General features: G+C 40.0%; 1 protein-coding gene and 1 long non-coding RNA gene across 4 annotated transcripts in view; both read right to left on the reverse strand.

Annotated features, from left to right (window-relative positions):
• Positions 1-2,249, reverse strand: part of LRMP (lymphoid restricted membrane protein) — a 45,356-nt gene extending 43,107 nt beyond the window's left edge. For all 3 annotated transcript variants that reach the window (XM_023755513.1, XM_023755512.1, XM_023755514.1), the window contains exons 1-2: positions 2,198-2,249; positions 1,315-1,396 (exon numbers count right to left, since the gene is read on the reverse strand). In XM_023755513.1, the coding sequence (XP_023611281.1) occupies positions 1,315-1,338 (24 nt within the window). In that variant the 5' untranslated portion in view covers positions 1,339-1,396; positions 2,198-2,249. The remainder of the gene's footprint in view (positions 1-1,314; positions 1,397-2,197) is intronic.
• A 1,772-nt stretch (positions 2,250-4,021) lies between these two features.
• On the reverse strand, positions 4,022-15,216 carry LOC111826440. Its single transcript, XR_002829765.1, has 4 exons — positions 14,834-15,216; positions 6,986-7,047; positions 5,824-5,904; positions 4,022-4,118 (listed from the first exon to the last, which is right to left on the reverse strand). It is a non-coding gene; the product is annotated as an uncharacterized LOC111826440 (long non-coding RNA).
• Between the last annotated feature and the right edge of the window lie 107 nt (positions 15,217-15,323).

Below are 15,323 nucleotides of genomic sequence, written 5' to 3' on the forward strand. Positions count from 1 at the left end.
AGGCCTGGTGCACGGAATTCGTGCACTCAGGGTGGGGGGCGGTGTCTCTCAGTCCAGCCTGTGCCTTCTTGCAGTCTGGGAGCTCTCGGGGGATGTCCAACTGCTGGCTTAGGCCTGCTTCCCACTGCCATGGAGGCGGGAGAGGCTCCCGCCACTGCCGCTGCACTCGTTAGCCATGAGCCTGGCTTCAGGCTGAGCAGTGCGCACCCTGTGGGAGTGCACTGGCCACCAGGGGGCAACTCCTGTATTGAGTGTCTGCCTCCAGGTGGTCAGTGCACGTCATAGTGACCGGTCGTTCCACAGTTTGGTCAATTTGCATGTTACCCTTTTGTTATATAGGATATCCAGAATAGGCAAATCTATAGAGATAGAAGTAGATAAGTGGTTGCCTAAAGGTTAGAGTTTGGGGGAGGGGGAGTAATAGGGATAGACTGCTAATAGGCATAAAGTTTCTTCTTGGGGTGAACTAATGTGTTTAAATTGGTTGCAGTGATGGTTGCACAACTGTGAATATATTGAAATGTATTTAATTGAATAATTTAAATTGATGAATTGTTTGGTATATGAATGAACGTGGATTGTCAGGTCCTGAAATAGAACTGTCAGCTCCATTTGATTGAGAAGCTCATGGAGCTCAGACTGTAGACCAAGGAAGGAGCTCAAGATACATCTTCCTGACCTGGGAGCTTGCCTAAGTGACCTCAGTCCTTTAGTGTTATTCTTTTCTTGGGTGGAGAAGTACTGTTGGCACTTCACTGCAGCAAATATGATATGCTCTGAGTATTGCCCTACTGTATGATTTTTTACAAAGTAGCACTTCAAAGATCTAGCCTTAAGCTCAATTCTTAAAGAGTCAGTCAATGGGACCTGAGACTTCTTATTAGTCATTAGTGGATTTAAGTCCTAAACCAGCCTGCCTCTCAAACAAAAAGTTTAGCACACGTCATTACAAATTTTTGATTATATATTCTTGAGTTTCTACTACAGAGGGGTAGAAAAACCCCAATAAATGAATTTTAATTTCCTGCCCTCCAAGATTGACATTTCTTATGCATTTGAGTTTTGTGGTGTAAGACTCATACTTGCTATAAGAATATCCTTAATACAGTTGACCCTTGAATAACTCAAGGGTTAGGGGAGCCAGCTACCTGCACAGATGAAAATACTCACATAACTTAAGTCATCAGTATTTACAAAAACAACCCCCCCCCCCAAAAAAAAAAACAAAAAGAAAGAAAGAAAAAGGAAAGACTAGCATAGAAAAGGACCTATAGTAGTCCTAAAAGTGAAGTTAAAATATAGTCCAACACTCACTTCCATACTTAGGTCATCATTCATCCTGATGCAATTAGAAAGATCTGTTCCCGGGTGGGGGCCAATTGTAGGGCCTGGGAACCTGGCAATGGAGAAGTTTATTACTACAGGTGGGAAAATTGCCCATTTCAGCAGATACCAAATTACAGCATAGTTCCCCTGCCCCCCGCCCCAGTTTTACAAAATTCCTAATTGAGCTCTATGGATTCATGGATTTCATAAGGTATAATGAAAGAGAGCTCCAACTGTCATAAGAGAGAGGTTACAAACTACAGAGAATCTAGCCAAAGATGAAAATGAAGAATTTGCAATTCAAAGCCCTGCTTCCTCACCCTTAATTCAGGAGAGAAATTTCAATGGGGTGGATAGCGCCCATAAACTCCACTGCCATTCCTGAGCTCTTCCTAGGGAAGGTCAGTCTGTTCACTGAGAAAGGTAAGCGAGTGCAGATGAGCTTCAGAGGAGGGTGTGTGTGAGGACAGGGATGGGTTCCCAAAGGCTTGAGAACCCTGAGTGCGAAGGAATAAATGTGTGATCAAAACCTAGCTAAGTGAACGTAGCAGTGCATAGTATATTTCCAAACACTGAGAAACATTTTAGGTAGCCTAATTTTTTTGTGTATTACATTTCCAAGTGGATATTATGAAATTCAAAAGAACAAGAAAACTGCACTTCAAGAAAACCACAGAGCCATTTTTGTTTTAAAACTATCAATGTTCAAAAAGTTAGAGTTTATACGAGAAAAATTCCACAATAAAGATGTTATGATCTCAGGATATGAAAACCTAAATGATTAAAAGGTCAGGCAATAGGAACAGGCCACCCAAGAAGAGGAGCGTAGGTATATTTGGTATATTTGGTATATTTTGCTCTTTTAACTTACTTGTGTGTTCTAGTCACATCCAAGGCACCATCCTCTATTTTTCCATATGTGGGGAGCATGGATTTGGTTAGCTATACATGAGAAAGGTGTCAGTGACGGTCTTGGAATTAGTGTAAGACTATCCAGATCCAAGGCAGATCCAAGGCATCTGTAGCAGAACAGAAAAGAATAAAAACGAATTTACTTTTGGTTTAAACTAATATGTGTATTTTCTTTCTCTCTCTTGAGATGGGGCCATTTCTGAAAAAGCAGAAGTCAATTCAATTCTATTAACACTTGAACATAACCCTTCCCTCCCTTGATGTCTCATTATATAGGGTAGAAATGCCAAGTGTTTGTTTGTTTTTCAAAGCAGGGGGGAAAGAGGTGGGGTGGGTTCAGAAAACCCTACTAAGCAACTAGGAGTGTGTGTGTGGGGGGGGGGCGGTTCAAGGATCTGCAGCCAGAGGGCAAAATCCAGACAGCTGTCTGTTTTTGTAAATAAAGTTTTATTGAAACACAGTCACACCCATTCATTCAGTATTGTCCATGGCTGCTTGGGCGTACAACAGCAAAGTTGAGTAGTTGCTGCAGAAACCATATGGCCTGTGAAACCTAAAATATTTACTATGTGGCCCTTTAAAGAAATAGTTTACTATCCCTAAAGAGAAAAGACACTGTGGTGGGAACCTGTCAGAGTAACACACAGTTTTTGTTTGTTTTAATGACTATAGAAAATAGGGGGAAAATCTAGGCTTTGGAGTCAATCACACATTTTTAGTTCAAATACTGGCTCTGTCACATACCCGTTGTGTGATCTTGGATATATAACTAAACCACACTGAGCTTCAGTTTACTTGCATATAAAGTGACACATGAGCTTAGGCTAATTAGTAACTCAATGCTTCTTATCTTTAAAATGAGAATTAAATTAGCATCTACCTCTTAGGTATGTGGTGAGACTTAAATCACTTAATAAATATGTGAAGAGCAGAGAACTGTGCCTGGCACATAGCAGTGCTGCCGTAGTTGTGTCACTGCTACCACTGAGCTAATGTTAGTGAAATCACCTCTAGCACTAATCATTGTCTGACACCAAATGGCCATTCCACTGGTAGTGGCAGTAGTTTTCCTTTCTGTACTTGAGATGATCCACAAATCACTTCTTTTTCATTCCTTCTTAAGTTTATTTTGATAATCATCCTATTTTGTCATTTCCGAACCAGCGATTACCTTTTGCTTTAAACACATCCAGGTGGTGATGAGAGATGTCGCTACTTTGAGCATTTCCTAATCTAAAGCTTTTTTTCTTTAGCCTAACATTGAATAGTAGTCCACAGTTTAACCCACTACCTGCTCCACTCTTAGATTCTACTGTGTCCCAATCCAACTCCTCTTTGTTCAAAATGACTTGTCCAGATTTGACTCTTCTTCAAGCACTTAGGAATTTGCATTCTTCTAGGCTTGCATTCTTCCTCATTCATTGTCCCCAATTGAAATAATTTTTCCACGAGTTTTACTTTTCCAAATGCAACCCATCTTTCAAGGCCTGGTTCAACTCTCATTTCTTTTACGGAGCCTTCTCTGAGCTCAGGTCTATCTCACCAATAATCTGTGAGCTATTTTAGGACTTAATCTCTATTATACATAATATGGGGCCTGGCATAGAGTAGGTGCTGAAACGTAAGTTGATAGAGTAGGTGCTGAAACATAAATTCAGGGATAAATACCCAAATATTCAGCAACTCTTCCTATACAAATAGAATTGTGATTATTTTCCTTTCAAAAATAACCCTACCCCAGCTCTGTCTGATAAGGTCTGGGAGAGGGGCTATCCAGGCTTACCCAGCAGGGGTGTGTACCAGCATGTATGTTTGAAGGTCAGGGGAGTCTTCTGTATTCTTGCTTCTTGACCACGATGTTGTTTATGGCCACACTGCTTCTGAAAAGAAAGTCAAGTAACATTAGCTATCTAAAGTGGTGTAACATAACATTTTATAATCTACTCTCTTCATCTCCAAAGGTAGAAAGAATATAACTGGTCTCAAATAACCCTGCAAGAGAGGTCAGGAAGAAAATTAATGATGCCAAGTAACAAAGCTTTCACGACTTTGATCAAAGAGTATACTCTATGCCAGTGATGGCGAACCTTTTGAGCTCAGCGTGTCAGCATTTTGAAAAACCCTAACTTAACTCTGGTGCCGTGTCACATATAGAAATTTTTTGATATTTGCAACCATAGTAAAGCAAAGACTTATATTTTTGATATTTATTTTATATATTTAAATGCCATTTAACAAAGAAAAATCAACCAAAAAAATGAGTTCGCGTGTCAGAGGTTCGCCATCACTGCTCTATGCATAAAGTATAATTCTTATTAAAAACCACAGTTCCATAACTGAACAGAATGATAACATAATCAATTCTCTTGTCCTTTGATGCCGGGAGCCGGTCCATCCTTGCTGCTTGACACAGTCGCTGCAGAGAAGAAACATCTGCACAGCATGTTTCAAGGGACCTGGCGTATATGGTATACTGTTCTTAATGTTTGCTCCCCTTCTTGGCGCTATGTGTTTTAACCAAGGTCACCTCTCCGAGAAAGGTTGTTTCCCCAGGTAGGGATTTTTCCCTGAAGTTAGGGAGGGAATAAAAGCCCTTAACTAAGTGCCAGGCGGGTAGTTAATCACTTTAAATAAGAACAATCACGCTTAAGCTACATGGTCTTTACTCCCTGGAATGGAGATAAGAAACGCCCTGGCCTTTGTAATAGAAATTGACAGGATTGGAATCGGCTGGTATAAATGTGAATGTGGCAGGACAATAAACATCAGATCCTCATCAGATCCTCATCAGTTCCTAACCAGAACTCCGACCAGAACTTTGGCTGGAGATCCTGGCTAGAGGTCCTGACTAGGCTGCTGATCAACTGAAGGCTGTCTTCGTGTCATTTCTTCTTCGCCGACTCCGTCCACACCTTTGGGGACCCCTGGACCCGCTGGGATTGGACCCCAGCACTTTGAAACAGCTTTGATGGACCTGGGGATTATTATGCTAAGCGAAATAAGTGAGTCAGAGAAAGACAAATATCACGTGATCTCACTCATATTAACAAAAAGGTCCAGAGATGTGGAAGCATGCAACAGATTGACAGATCTCAGAGGGAAGGATGGGGGGAAGAGATTAACCAAAAAATTTATATGCATAGCCCAGGGACACGGACAGTAGTACAGTGAAGGCCTGGGATAGGTGGGAGCCAGGCAGAGGGGCCAAAGCAGGGGAAAATGGGGAACACCTATAATACCCTCAACAACAGAAATAAAATTTTCAAAATCACAGTTAAATAGTTTAACAGAATGTTAATATCATCAATTCCCAGTAATTGACACTTTCATATAAACAAAGGCTTTGAGGAAAGAGTTATGGGTGAGGGGCAAGCTTAGTTATATAATTCTTCACAATACTACAATAAAAATATTTAAACATCACCTCTTTTTAGGGTCTACCAGGATTGTGTTCATGAACATGCTCAAGAAAATAAATAGGTTTCCATCTACAGTATAGAGTTCTAGGTCTGGACTTAATTTTATATTTTGGCATAGAGTTCATTAATAATGGCACTTATACTGTTTCAAGAAGCTTAAACTTACCAGTTGTTCTTGAAGACGTTGTTGAATTGTATCTGTGCAGGACAAAGGATCATAATGAGGAAATTCCTCGTCTAAACAGCTCTGTAAAGAGAAAATTGTGGAATGTTGTCAAAGACAGAATGTTGAAAAAGAGTCAAAGATACAGAACATATTAGACTTAAGAGAAGATAATGCTACCTGAAGAGGGTGAAAATTACCAGTTCTTTATTGTGTGTTCTGCTTTAAGGGAACAAGTTTGTAATTGTTAACCTCTCGTTGCTATTTTCCCCATTACTAAAGAAATAAAGGCCAAAGGTCAGGAACAGGAAACTGACTGGTCATTGAAATCTTTAGGCAGAGGCCAAAGAAGCTTGTTGGGAGACATACCTCAGAATAGTAAAAATGGTACCAATAAAAATTATATAGCAATAAAATCATGGCCTTAGTCCAAGAGGTAGCTACATACTATCATAGTTACGTTATAATAGAAAACTTTACTGGTGTTCTTAAAATGATTAAAGCATATTTAGATAAGGAGGTTTTTTCCAGTTCAACTTATTGCAGAGGGCTTTTTAGGAACTCTGCCTAGCTTAATCTCCCACATGAATAAAACTTTTTTTTTCCTGCTTAACCAGATGTGCCTATATTATGGCCTGGAAACAGATACATGTGAATATCACCCTTCTCTCCTCCCCCTCCAGTTCCTTATGTTCTTCATTTATGAACGAAAAGAAGAAATTCACCAAGTGTCATAAGGAAAAGAAATACATTAAACTCTCCCATGGATATCTTGAGATATCTAGACAGGAGTCGAAAGGTTAATCCAAACAGGAGAAAAAAGAGGCAGTAACCATCAAAGCCCATTCAAGTGTGTCAGAAAGGAGGTGCCTGAGACTGAAAACTGGCCTTTCCTAATGGATAATGAATTCTGAAATGCCTCCTCTTTGAAAAATGTAATGTCTCCAACAAGCTATTCATTAATATGAGCTCTTCCCTCTTGTTTTGCTAACCATTTTCAGTGCATAAGACGACAAAGTCCACCATTTTCTTCTAAGTTGGTTAGTTAAGTTTATGATGAAAATTACTGCCCATTATAAATTAGCTTTGGAACCTTACACAGTTTGGACATCATCCCCACACTAAACACATATTGCAGAGGTTTGTTTGTTTTTGTTTGTTTTACCTGAAACAGCAAGCCATGGAGCTGTCCTTGGATTAACTTCTTTCTTAGTGACTTGATTGTTGCTGTAAAGAGAATTCATAACCAGCTTAATATTTCATTTTCCCTTAATTCATTTCATAAACCTTTAACAGCTTTAAACTGGGGGCCGGAGGAAAGGCGAGAGAAAACTAGGACTTCTGAGAGTGGCATTCCCAACTGGCCACTTGTGAAAACAAAGCAACAGGAGAACAAGGCAGGTGGGAGCAGCAAAACCATTACCACTCTTAGGTATTTAAACTTGAACTTGATAGATGCAAGTGAATTGTCTTCTAGATGTGAGTCTTAGATTATTCAATCTTAAATTGGGAATACACCTTAGAGGTCATTCAGTCCAACCCTACCAATATGGACATCCTCTACAATAAGCCTGCATGTGAGCTGTAAGGATGGGAGCCCTAGAAGTAAGGCCTAGAATCCCAGAGTCCTACAAGCAGGTCTGAGATCATGCGAGCACTGATGCCCAGAGGACTGAAGTGATAACTGGTTTATTCTTGGAACTGAGATCAGACTCACAGTTCGGTGCTGAATTCACTGTACTCTTCTGTGAAATTAAAAATATGTGTCGGCTTAACTAAAATCTGCTTCCCAATAACTTCCAAATTCTCATCTCCAGAATAATGGAAATGGGAAAAAATACTATTTAACTCTTTGAACTACATAGTAACATATTACTTACATGTTACTCCACACTCTTTGGAGATATAGCCAAGAACCAGAAAACAGGCCCAATGCTTTTGAACAACCAAAATAGATGTTGATATCCATGCCTTTTCTTCATGTGGGAATGCCTCGTACTTCCACTCGGAAAGTGGGCTCTGAATTTATATATAATTCTCACAAGCTGACTGTGTTCTCAGCCCACAGATGATTAAAAACAAAAATTAAACGAGGGTAGGAAGCTCTGCTAGATGGAGGACTATTAATAGCTGCCACTATTTTTTTTTTCATCACTAACAGCCAAGAAAATTAACAGCAGCTACTCTGGTGTCCAAAACACATCTTAAACTAAATAAAAAATGTTTGATATTGCCTGAAGATATTTGGAGCCATGAAAACAATGCTAATATATATAAAAATAAATACATAATCTAATTTAAATTATTTTCAGAAAAAAAGCCTTTAAAATTTTTAATTATGTGGAAATTTACCCACGTAAAATTCTATTTTGTAAGAGTATTTTAAAAAAATAACTAATTTCTCAACTAAGCTTGAGATAGTGATACTAGCCCCACTAAGAAGGAAGTATATATTTTTAAAACTATCTCTATATATAAAAGACTAAGTGTCTGTCCTTCCCTCCGACCAGTAGCTATGATGAGCACTGACCACCAGCGGGCAGATGCTCAATGCAGGTGCTGACATGACACGCGCTGGCCATTTAAAAATAAACAGGACCACGGGCCTGGAGCCACAAATCAACATTTGGCTTCCGCCAAGTGGGACACAGGCCCTGTCACCACTCTGGAGTGACACCCCACCAATTGCAGCCAATGTTGCTGAGACCCATGGTGCAAAGTGTGGCCCACAGCCCAGCCCAGCCCAGCCCAGAACAATCGCTGTGGGCACCAGGTAATGACATCATGTAGCAATGCCCAGCTTCCTCTCCCTAGTGACTAGCCTCCTTGGAGTTTCTTCAGCCCAGGAGCCCAACTTACTTTATAACCAGATGCAAGCATTTTATAGTTCAACCAAATGTTTGTGAAGCATTTTCCCATGCCTTATCTCATTTGATCCTCACAGAAGTCCTGGAGTAGGTAGATAGGAGACTCAGTAGAATCCTATTTTCTTTTCATAAGCAAGACAAGGGAGATTTAGAAAGTTTAGAAACTTGACCCGACTGAAAAGAAGTAAGAAATGGTGGAGCTTGAAAATGATTTCAGGTTTTCTCACTGCGCAGAATATAGTCAAACACTGCTGCAGTTAAATATTTTACCCTTTTTTCTCCCTGCGTGATCTACAACAGTAATTTGCTTCATGTTGATATTTATTGCTGTGTTGCTGACAATTACCTAAAAGAGAAGTTGGGGTGCTTCACTGGGCTGGAAAAAGTTTAGCTAAATCAGAAAGCAGGTCTAATTAAGTAAGTCTATCTACATATATAAAAGGCTAAGTTGACTCATGCAAGCACGATATATATAAAGCTCTTGCTGGCGCCAATCACACGCGTGTGTTTCGATCTGTCATTGTTGATTGTGAATTTGATTGACACTTCTATTATAGAGAAAGGGCGAATAGCGGTATTAAAATATTTCTTCTAATTACTTTCCTTTCAATGTGCACGAATCCATGCACTGGGACATTCGTTTCTAACATATTTGAGTAATTTAAACTTGAAAAAAATTCTTAATACTTAGAACTTTAATAAATATTCAATTTTTTTAAATTCTCTGCATCAACTATATTAAGAAATAAGGTCCCATCCTCTTCTTGACCTACATCTAAGCAACAGCAACCAAAGCTTTCAAAAGCGGCCAGGAACATTATGTTTCTGAGGGTTGTATATCTCCAAAACACTGTCTTTGAATTTCCAAATTTAACTTGTGTTTCAGAAGAAATAACAAGTTAGTATAAGACTGTCTAAATTGCCCATCTGCCTTCCTACGAGGCAATCTTGGGTTTTAGAAACAGTCCGTCTCCAAACATTCAAATTGTAAACCTTATTTCAACAGATGCTTTGTGCAATGTGTAGCAACTATTTCCATATGTTTCACAAGGCAAAACAAGCTGGTTTATGACCCTAATTTGCATTCACCTTTGCATTCTCCTTCATGTATCTGGAGCTGGACCTGCCATGTCTCTAGGACATTTAGGCTTCGCATGGAAGCAGGAAAAAAATGGGCACTGCATCCCCTGCTGTTGCCATCTGTGATGTAGGCTGGGAGCAGGTGTCTTGGATACATTGCCTTTGGAAGAAGCTGAGATAAAACAGTTTTCTAAATGACTGTGCAATGAGGCTTTCAGGCAAAGGCCTGCAATTAATTGACTGTTGAAAATCAAAACCATAATATTAGAGCTGAAATAATTTTAGCTATCAATTATGGTTGACTTTTAGGGAATAAGGACTTTTATAACAATATATGTTATGTCATGTTCAATAAAATTGTGCATTAAAAATACCAGGGTTCATTGAAAACTACAATGATTTACAAGACATATATCTGTCAACGGACTTATATAATTTATGTAAAAAAAATCCTGCAACTGCAACACAATAACAAAAGGACAAATGTACTAATTTGAAAATGGGCAATGCCCAGCTGGTGTTGCTCAGTGGTTTAGTGTCGATCCATGCACGAAAGAGGTCACCGGTTCTATTCCCAGTCAGGGCACATGCCTAGGTTGCAGGCTCCATCCCCAGTAGGGGGTGTGCAGGAGGCCGCCGATCAATGGTTCTCTCTCATCATTGATGTTTCTATCTCTCTCCCTCTCCCTTCCTCTCTGCAATCAATAAAAATATATTTTTAAAAACACATATGTCCACACAAAGACCCATTCATGAATATTCATAGCATCTTTCTCTATAACAACTCAAAACTGCATATAATTTAGATGTCCACTAGGAAAAAAAAATAACCAAATTATGGGATGTTCCTACAGAGACATACAACTAAGCCATGAAAAGGGCATACCGCTGGTAAACACAACACGGATAAATACTATGCTGAGGGAAAGCAGGCAGGCACATACGCAGTGCATACTGTATAACTCACTTCCAGAATCGGCTGAACTAACCCGTCAGTGACAGAGATCAGATCGGTGGTTGCTCCTTGTGGTGGTGATGGCGGAAAGGGGGAGTGACCGGCAAGGGCACAGGAGAGCTCTCTGGGGCTATAGAAATTCTGTGTTTCCCTGCGCATTTGTCAAACTGGTTGAACAATAAAGTTAAGATCTGAACTTTTTGTGGTATGGTCATTATTCACCCATAAAAAATAACTTTAAAACTTTAACAAGAACAGAAATAGCAAGGTTGATGAGTTAGCATTAGGTAGAAACCAGAGCACTAACACACATAGTTATTGAGTTATTAGTACCTAGGAAGGTAACTTGGATCACTGAGACATGCATGTGAAAATGGCCAAAGGCTGCCTCGCAGGATACCAGATACTGTTGACCCTTGAAATGGCCTGGTGCTGGCGGGGTGCCAATGAAATGCTGGTGGCAGTGGGTCTCTGAGGCAGGGCGGTCACAAAAGTGAGTGCAGGAGGTGGTACAGTCGGCCATAAGCCAGAGCCCCGCAAGGCAGGGGCAGCGCTTCTCCGGGGAGCGAGGCCCAGGAGCAGACACTTGTTTTTAATTTTCTTAAAAGACGGCAGAAAGGGCTCCTGCTGCCTGTCAGCAGCCAAGGGAGGTTATAGTTCTATTCCTTCCAACCAGATCTTATCCCCAGGAAAATCAAAAATAAAACAATCTAACGCCCATAGTAAACTAACATGCCCTTACCCATCTGCCAATCATGATGAGGCAATTAATGTGACAGGAATATGCCCTAGCAGAACAGACGGCACCAAGTATGACCAAGCACTAGTTACTGTTTTGCATTTGTTATGTTACTTATAAATGAGCGACTGCTGCATTTTCTGGAAGAGGATACTGAGGCTCCAATAGGTAAAGTGATTTGCCCAACTCTCTCCAGTTTCTCCTTTGCAGGAATCAGAACACAGGTTTAACTTCAAATCCCATGCTCTTAATCATCAAGCTATACTGCCTCCTAGGTTACTTCATCCATACCAGCACCCTTCATTGGAGAAAATTTAGGCCCCCATCCCATTAGAGGTGTTGAGAGATCTATACCTGACTTTGGTTTTCTCCTTGGCTCACATTTCAACACCTACCCTAAAGTGTCTCCATCACCTGAATGCCCCTTTCTTGTCTCATTTCCCTCTTGTGTACTGACTGCTGAGGACATGGGGCTCTCACCTTGCATCCATCCGCAAAGTTGTAAGGCTGTTGTCTGTCCCTTATCTCATGACCTCCATGCTAAGAATAGCAAGCTAGAAGAGTTTCCAGTGAGATCATCTAGATGAAAGCCTTCTCTAAACTATACAGTTCATACATAGACATTGTTCCAAAAAGGAGTTATGATAAACAGAACCTTCTCAGGCTCTCCCCCCAATGAAATGTTCTTGGTTTATAAAGGTAATTCCCTCATTGTCTATTAAATGAGTGACTCAATGAAAATTTCATGTCAGATAGGGAAGAAAAAAAGGATGAATAGTAAAGGGGTTATGGTTTAGATGAGATCAATTAGTGTATGTTTCATGTATATTAGATTCACCCTAGTATGTTGAGTGCACACCCTAGATCTAAGATGTTTTTATTCCCTTTTTAAAGTAAACATCAATTTACTCATCCAGTATTGCCTTTGTAACAAGATACTTAGGTACACACAAAGGCAAGAAGCAGCAGAAAACATACAAGTAACCGTTCAAGAAATGTAGCCGTTCTAATGGCACCGCTCATGGAGGCAAGCACGCATGCGGGTTATGTCTCAAATCAATCCAGTCCTGGTGGCACATTGAAAAGTTGAACAATATTCTCCATTAAGCACTAAATTCTGAATTTCTAGTCAAATGGCATAAACAGCTTCCTAGTTCCAGTTTGTGACCACTGTCATTGACCTGAGCAGATGAACAAAACAACTGCATCCCACACCATTTGCTAGCGAGCCCTTCTTAGATGGAACAGAAAGTAGTTGCTTTACATACTTAATGACTTTATTAAGCTAACTGGAAAGTTTCAGAAGAACCAATGGATTTCAATATTTGTATTTTCTGACCCAGAATTCAAATGTTGACTCAGAACTCAAATAGCATGTGGTGGCAGTGGTCATAGGAGGAGGTGCGAGGATGTTTGTGTGATCACCGTCTTACCTCAGTGACATTTAGTCAGCCTGTCTGGAAAGTCTGCTCTATAGAACTTGTCAAAAATATCTGCTACCTATCCCTGACCGGTTTGGCCCAGTAGATAGAGCGTTGGCCTGCAGACTGAAGGGTCCCAGGTTCGATTCCAGTCAAGGGCATGTACCTTGGTTGCGGGCACATCCCCAGTAGGGGGTGTGCAGGAGGCAGCTGGTCAATGTTTCTAATGCTCTATCCCTCTCGCTACCTCTCTGTAAAAAAAAAAAAATCAATAAAAATATGTTTTTAAAAAAATATCTGCTACCTACATTTCTCTCTTCTTGCAAAGGTTGATTTTTTAAGAGAATTATTAGGAAGATCTTCAGAAACAAATGGTTGTAAGAGTATAATCTTGACACATTTGCCTTCTTTATGTAGCAAAAAATACCATTAAGTAGAGGAGTTCCTAAAGCCAAGCAGGTTGTGAGCACCTAGGGACAGAAAGGAGTCATCCACCCTACTTTATCCACCCAAAAGAAAATGCATGCATTCAACCCTGAGCAGTTGGGTTGAATATTTTAATAATTTTAATATTTTTTGGACCAATTATCTCCTGAGGATAAAATGGGAAGACAGTAGCAAGTTCATAATATCAGAAATGTATATTTTGAGATAAGTTACAAAAGTTGACTTCAAAGAAGAAATCATGGGGGTTTGGGAGAAGTGATAAATTCTTAGTTTTATAAAATATGGGGGGGGGGTGTATAGTATTGATTTAATCAAAAGATAAATATAACTGCACCAAAAGATTAGTCCTCTTAGCATAGTGTCCAAAGCAAACACACCATAAACCAAATTTGGTTATTATTCATGCCTCAACCTGAACACTTCTAGTCCTAAAGGGACCTTCTCTGAGGCTCTCTGGGCAGTATTAAAATAACACACAGATTGTGTCATTCAAAGCAAGCCTTACATTGTGTGACAGAGTGAAACAACGTAACCCAATACTTAGAGTTACTAAAAGCTAGCAAGTTTAAGAAGAAGAATAAAATGTTGCATAACCACTGCTACTTTAAAACTAGCCAGTTCCTTTAAACTCTTAGAGAGCCTTCTCAGATAACAATAGAGAGGGTACAAGAAATCCAAAATAAACACATCGAGAAGTTCCATCTCTAGCTTGCCTTAAGCTTATAGTTTATTGTTTATTATCCACACCAACAGCTTCCTATAAAAAGAACATTTATACTTAGAACAAGAAGCTGGCTGAACAAAGTCAGTTGTCTGATTAATGGTCAAATAAATAAGCTTTATATGTTTATGGTGTTGTTGTTGTTGTTTTTTTACATTTTTAGAATAAAATAAACTTATACATAATCTGACATCTGTAATTTGACAGTTGTCTTCTCACCTAAACCTTAGTAAACACTTACCCACTTTTAGGTAATGTAGAAAAACGAAAAAAAAAATTCTAACTTGTAAAGCAAAAATATATATGTAAAGAACACATATTTAATATTTTGACACACATTAAATTCATAAGCATTTTGTCCAACCCTAAAATAACCGATTAAAAGAAAACAGGGAGGAAGGGTCTTTTCTACCACAAGATGGGTCCAAACTAGCTAATAAAATCAGGGCAGAATCCACAAACAATTTGCAGGCTCAAATAGCCCAGATGAACAAGATTTTTCCCCCTTGTTTACTGTTTCAGATATTGAGACGTTTTATTTAATTTTTAAAGCATTAACAGTCTCAGACAAGTTTAGCAACCGAAAGGAAAGCCAGTGGTTAAAGCAATCTACCTAGCTACTAGGCAAATGCCTCTGAACGCCCACAGTATGCCTTCTGGAACCATTTCATTGTCATAACTGTCTCACTAATACAGCAGCTGTAATCTCTACAAATGGCTGCAGTCCTTTCACCCCACCTCAGAGGGGACGAAACCGGGCCGTAACAAATATCTGCTACTCACTTTTCAGTTTCCTTGTCTTCTGCTCGAGGGCCTGGCAAGTGTTCACTAACTCGGTATTTATAGCCTGGAGACTCAGTTGTTCTGAAAGTGCTTCCTCTGATTGATGCAGCAACGACTTCGCCTTTTCCCTGGCAGAGTGGGCTGTGCCCTCTCGGTCCTCAACCTGGAGACATACAGTTAATACTGGATTTTCACAGTGTGTCCCGGAAAGAAAGCCATTGAGCGCACACTCTTATGCACAGGAAACTGCAAATGTGCTTTTGTTCTCAGGGAAGTGATAAGCCTCCACTGAACTTCTGCAATTCTGTGCTTGCATGGGCTTCGTGTGCCCCAGCTCTATCCACAGCCTTAACAGTCCTGATATGTCAAGTTGCCTCTTTCTGCAGAGCTGCCTCCTTTCGCAGCAGACTGTTGACACCGCCTCTTTACAACGCCCCCTTTACTTCCTCCGCACACTGCTGGTCTCCAGGGACTGAACTTCACAGTTCCT

Source organism: Myotis lucifugus, unplaced genomic scaffold, assembly GCF_000147115.1.
Source record: "Myotis lucifugus unplaced genomic scaffold, Myoluc2.0 scaffold_78, whole genome shotgun sequence".
NCBI lineage: Eukaryota > Metazoa > Chordata > Mammalia > Chiroptera > Vespertilionidae > Myotis > Myotis lucifugus.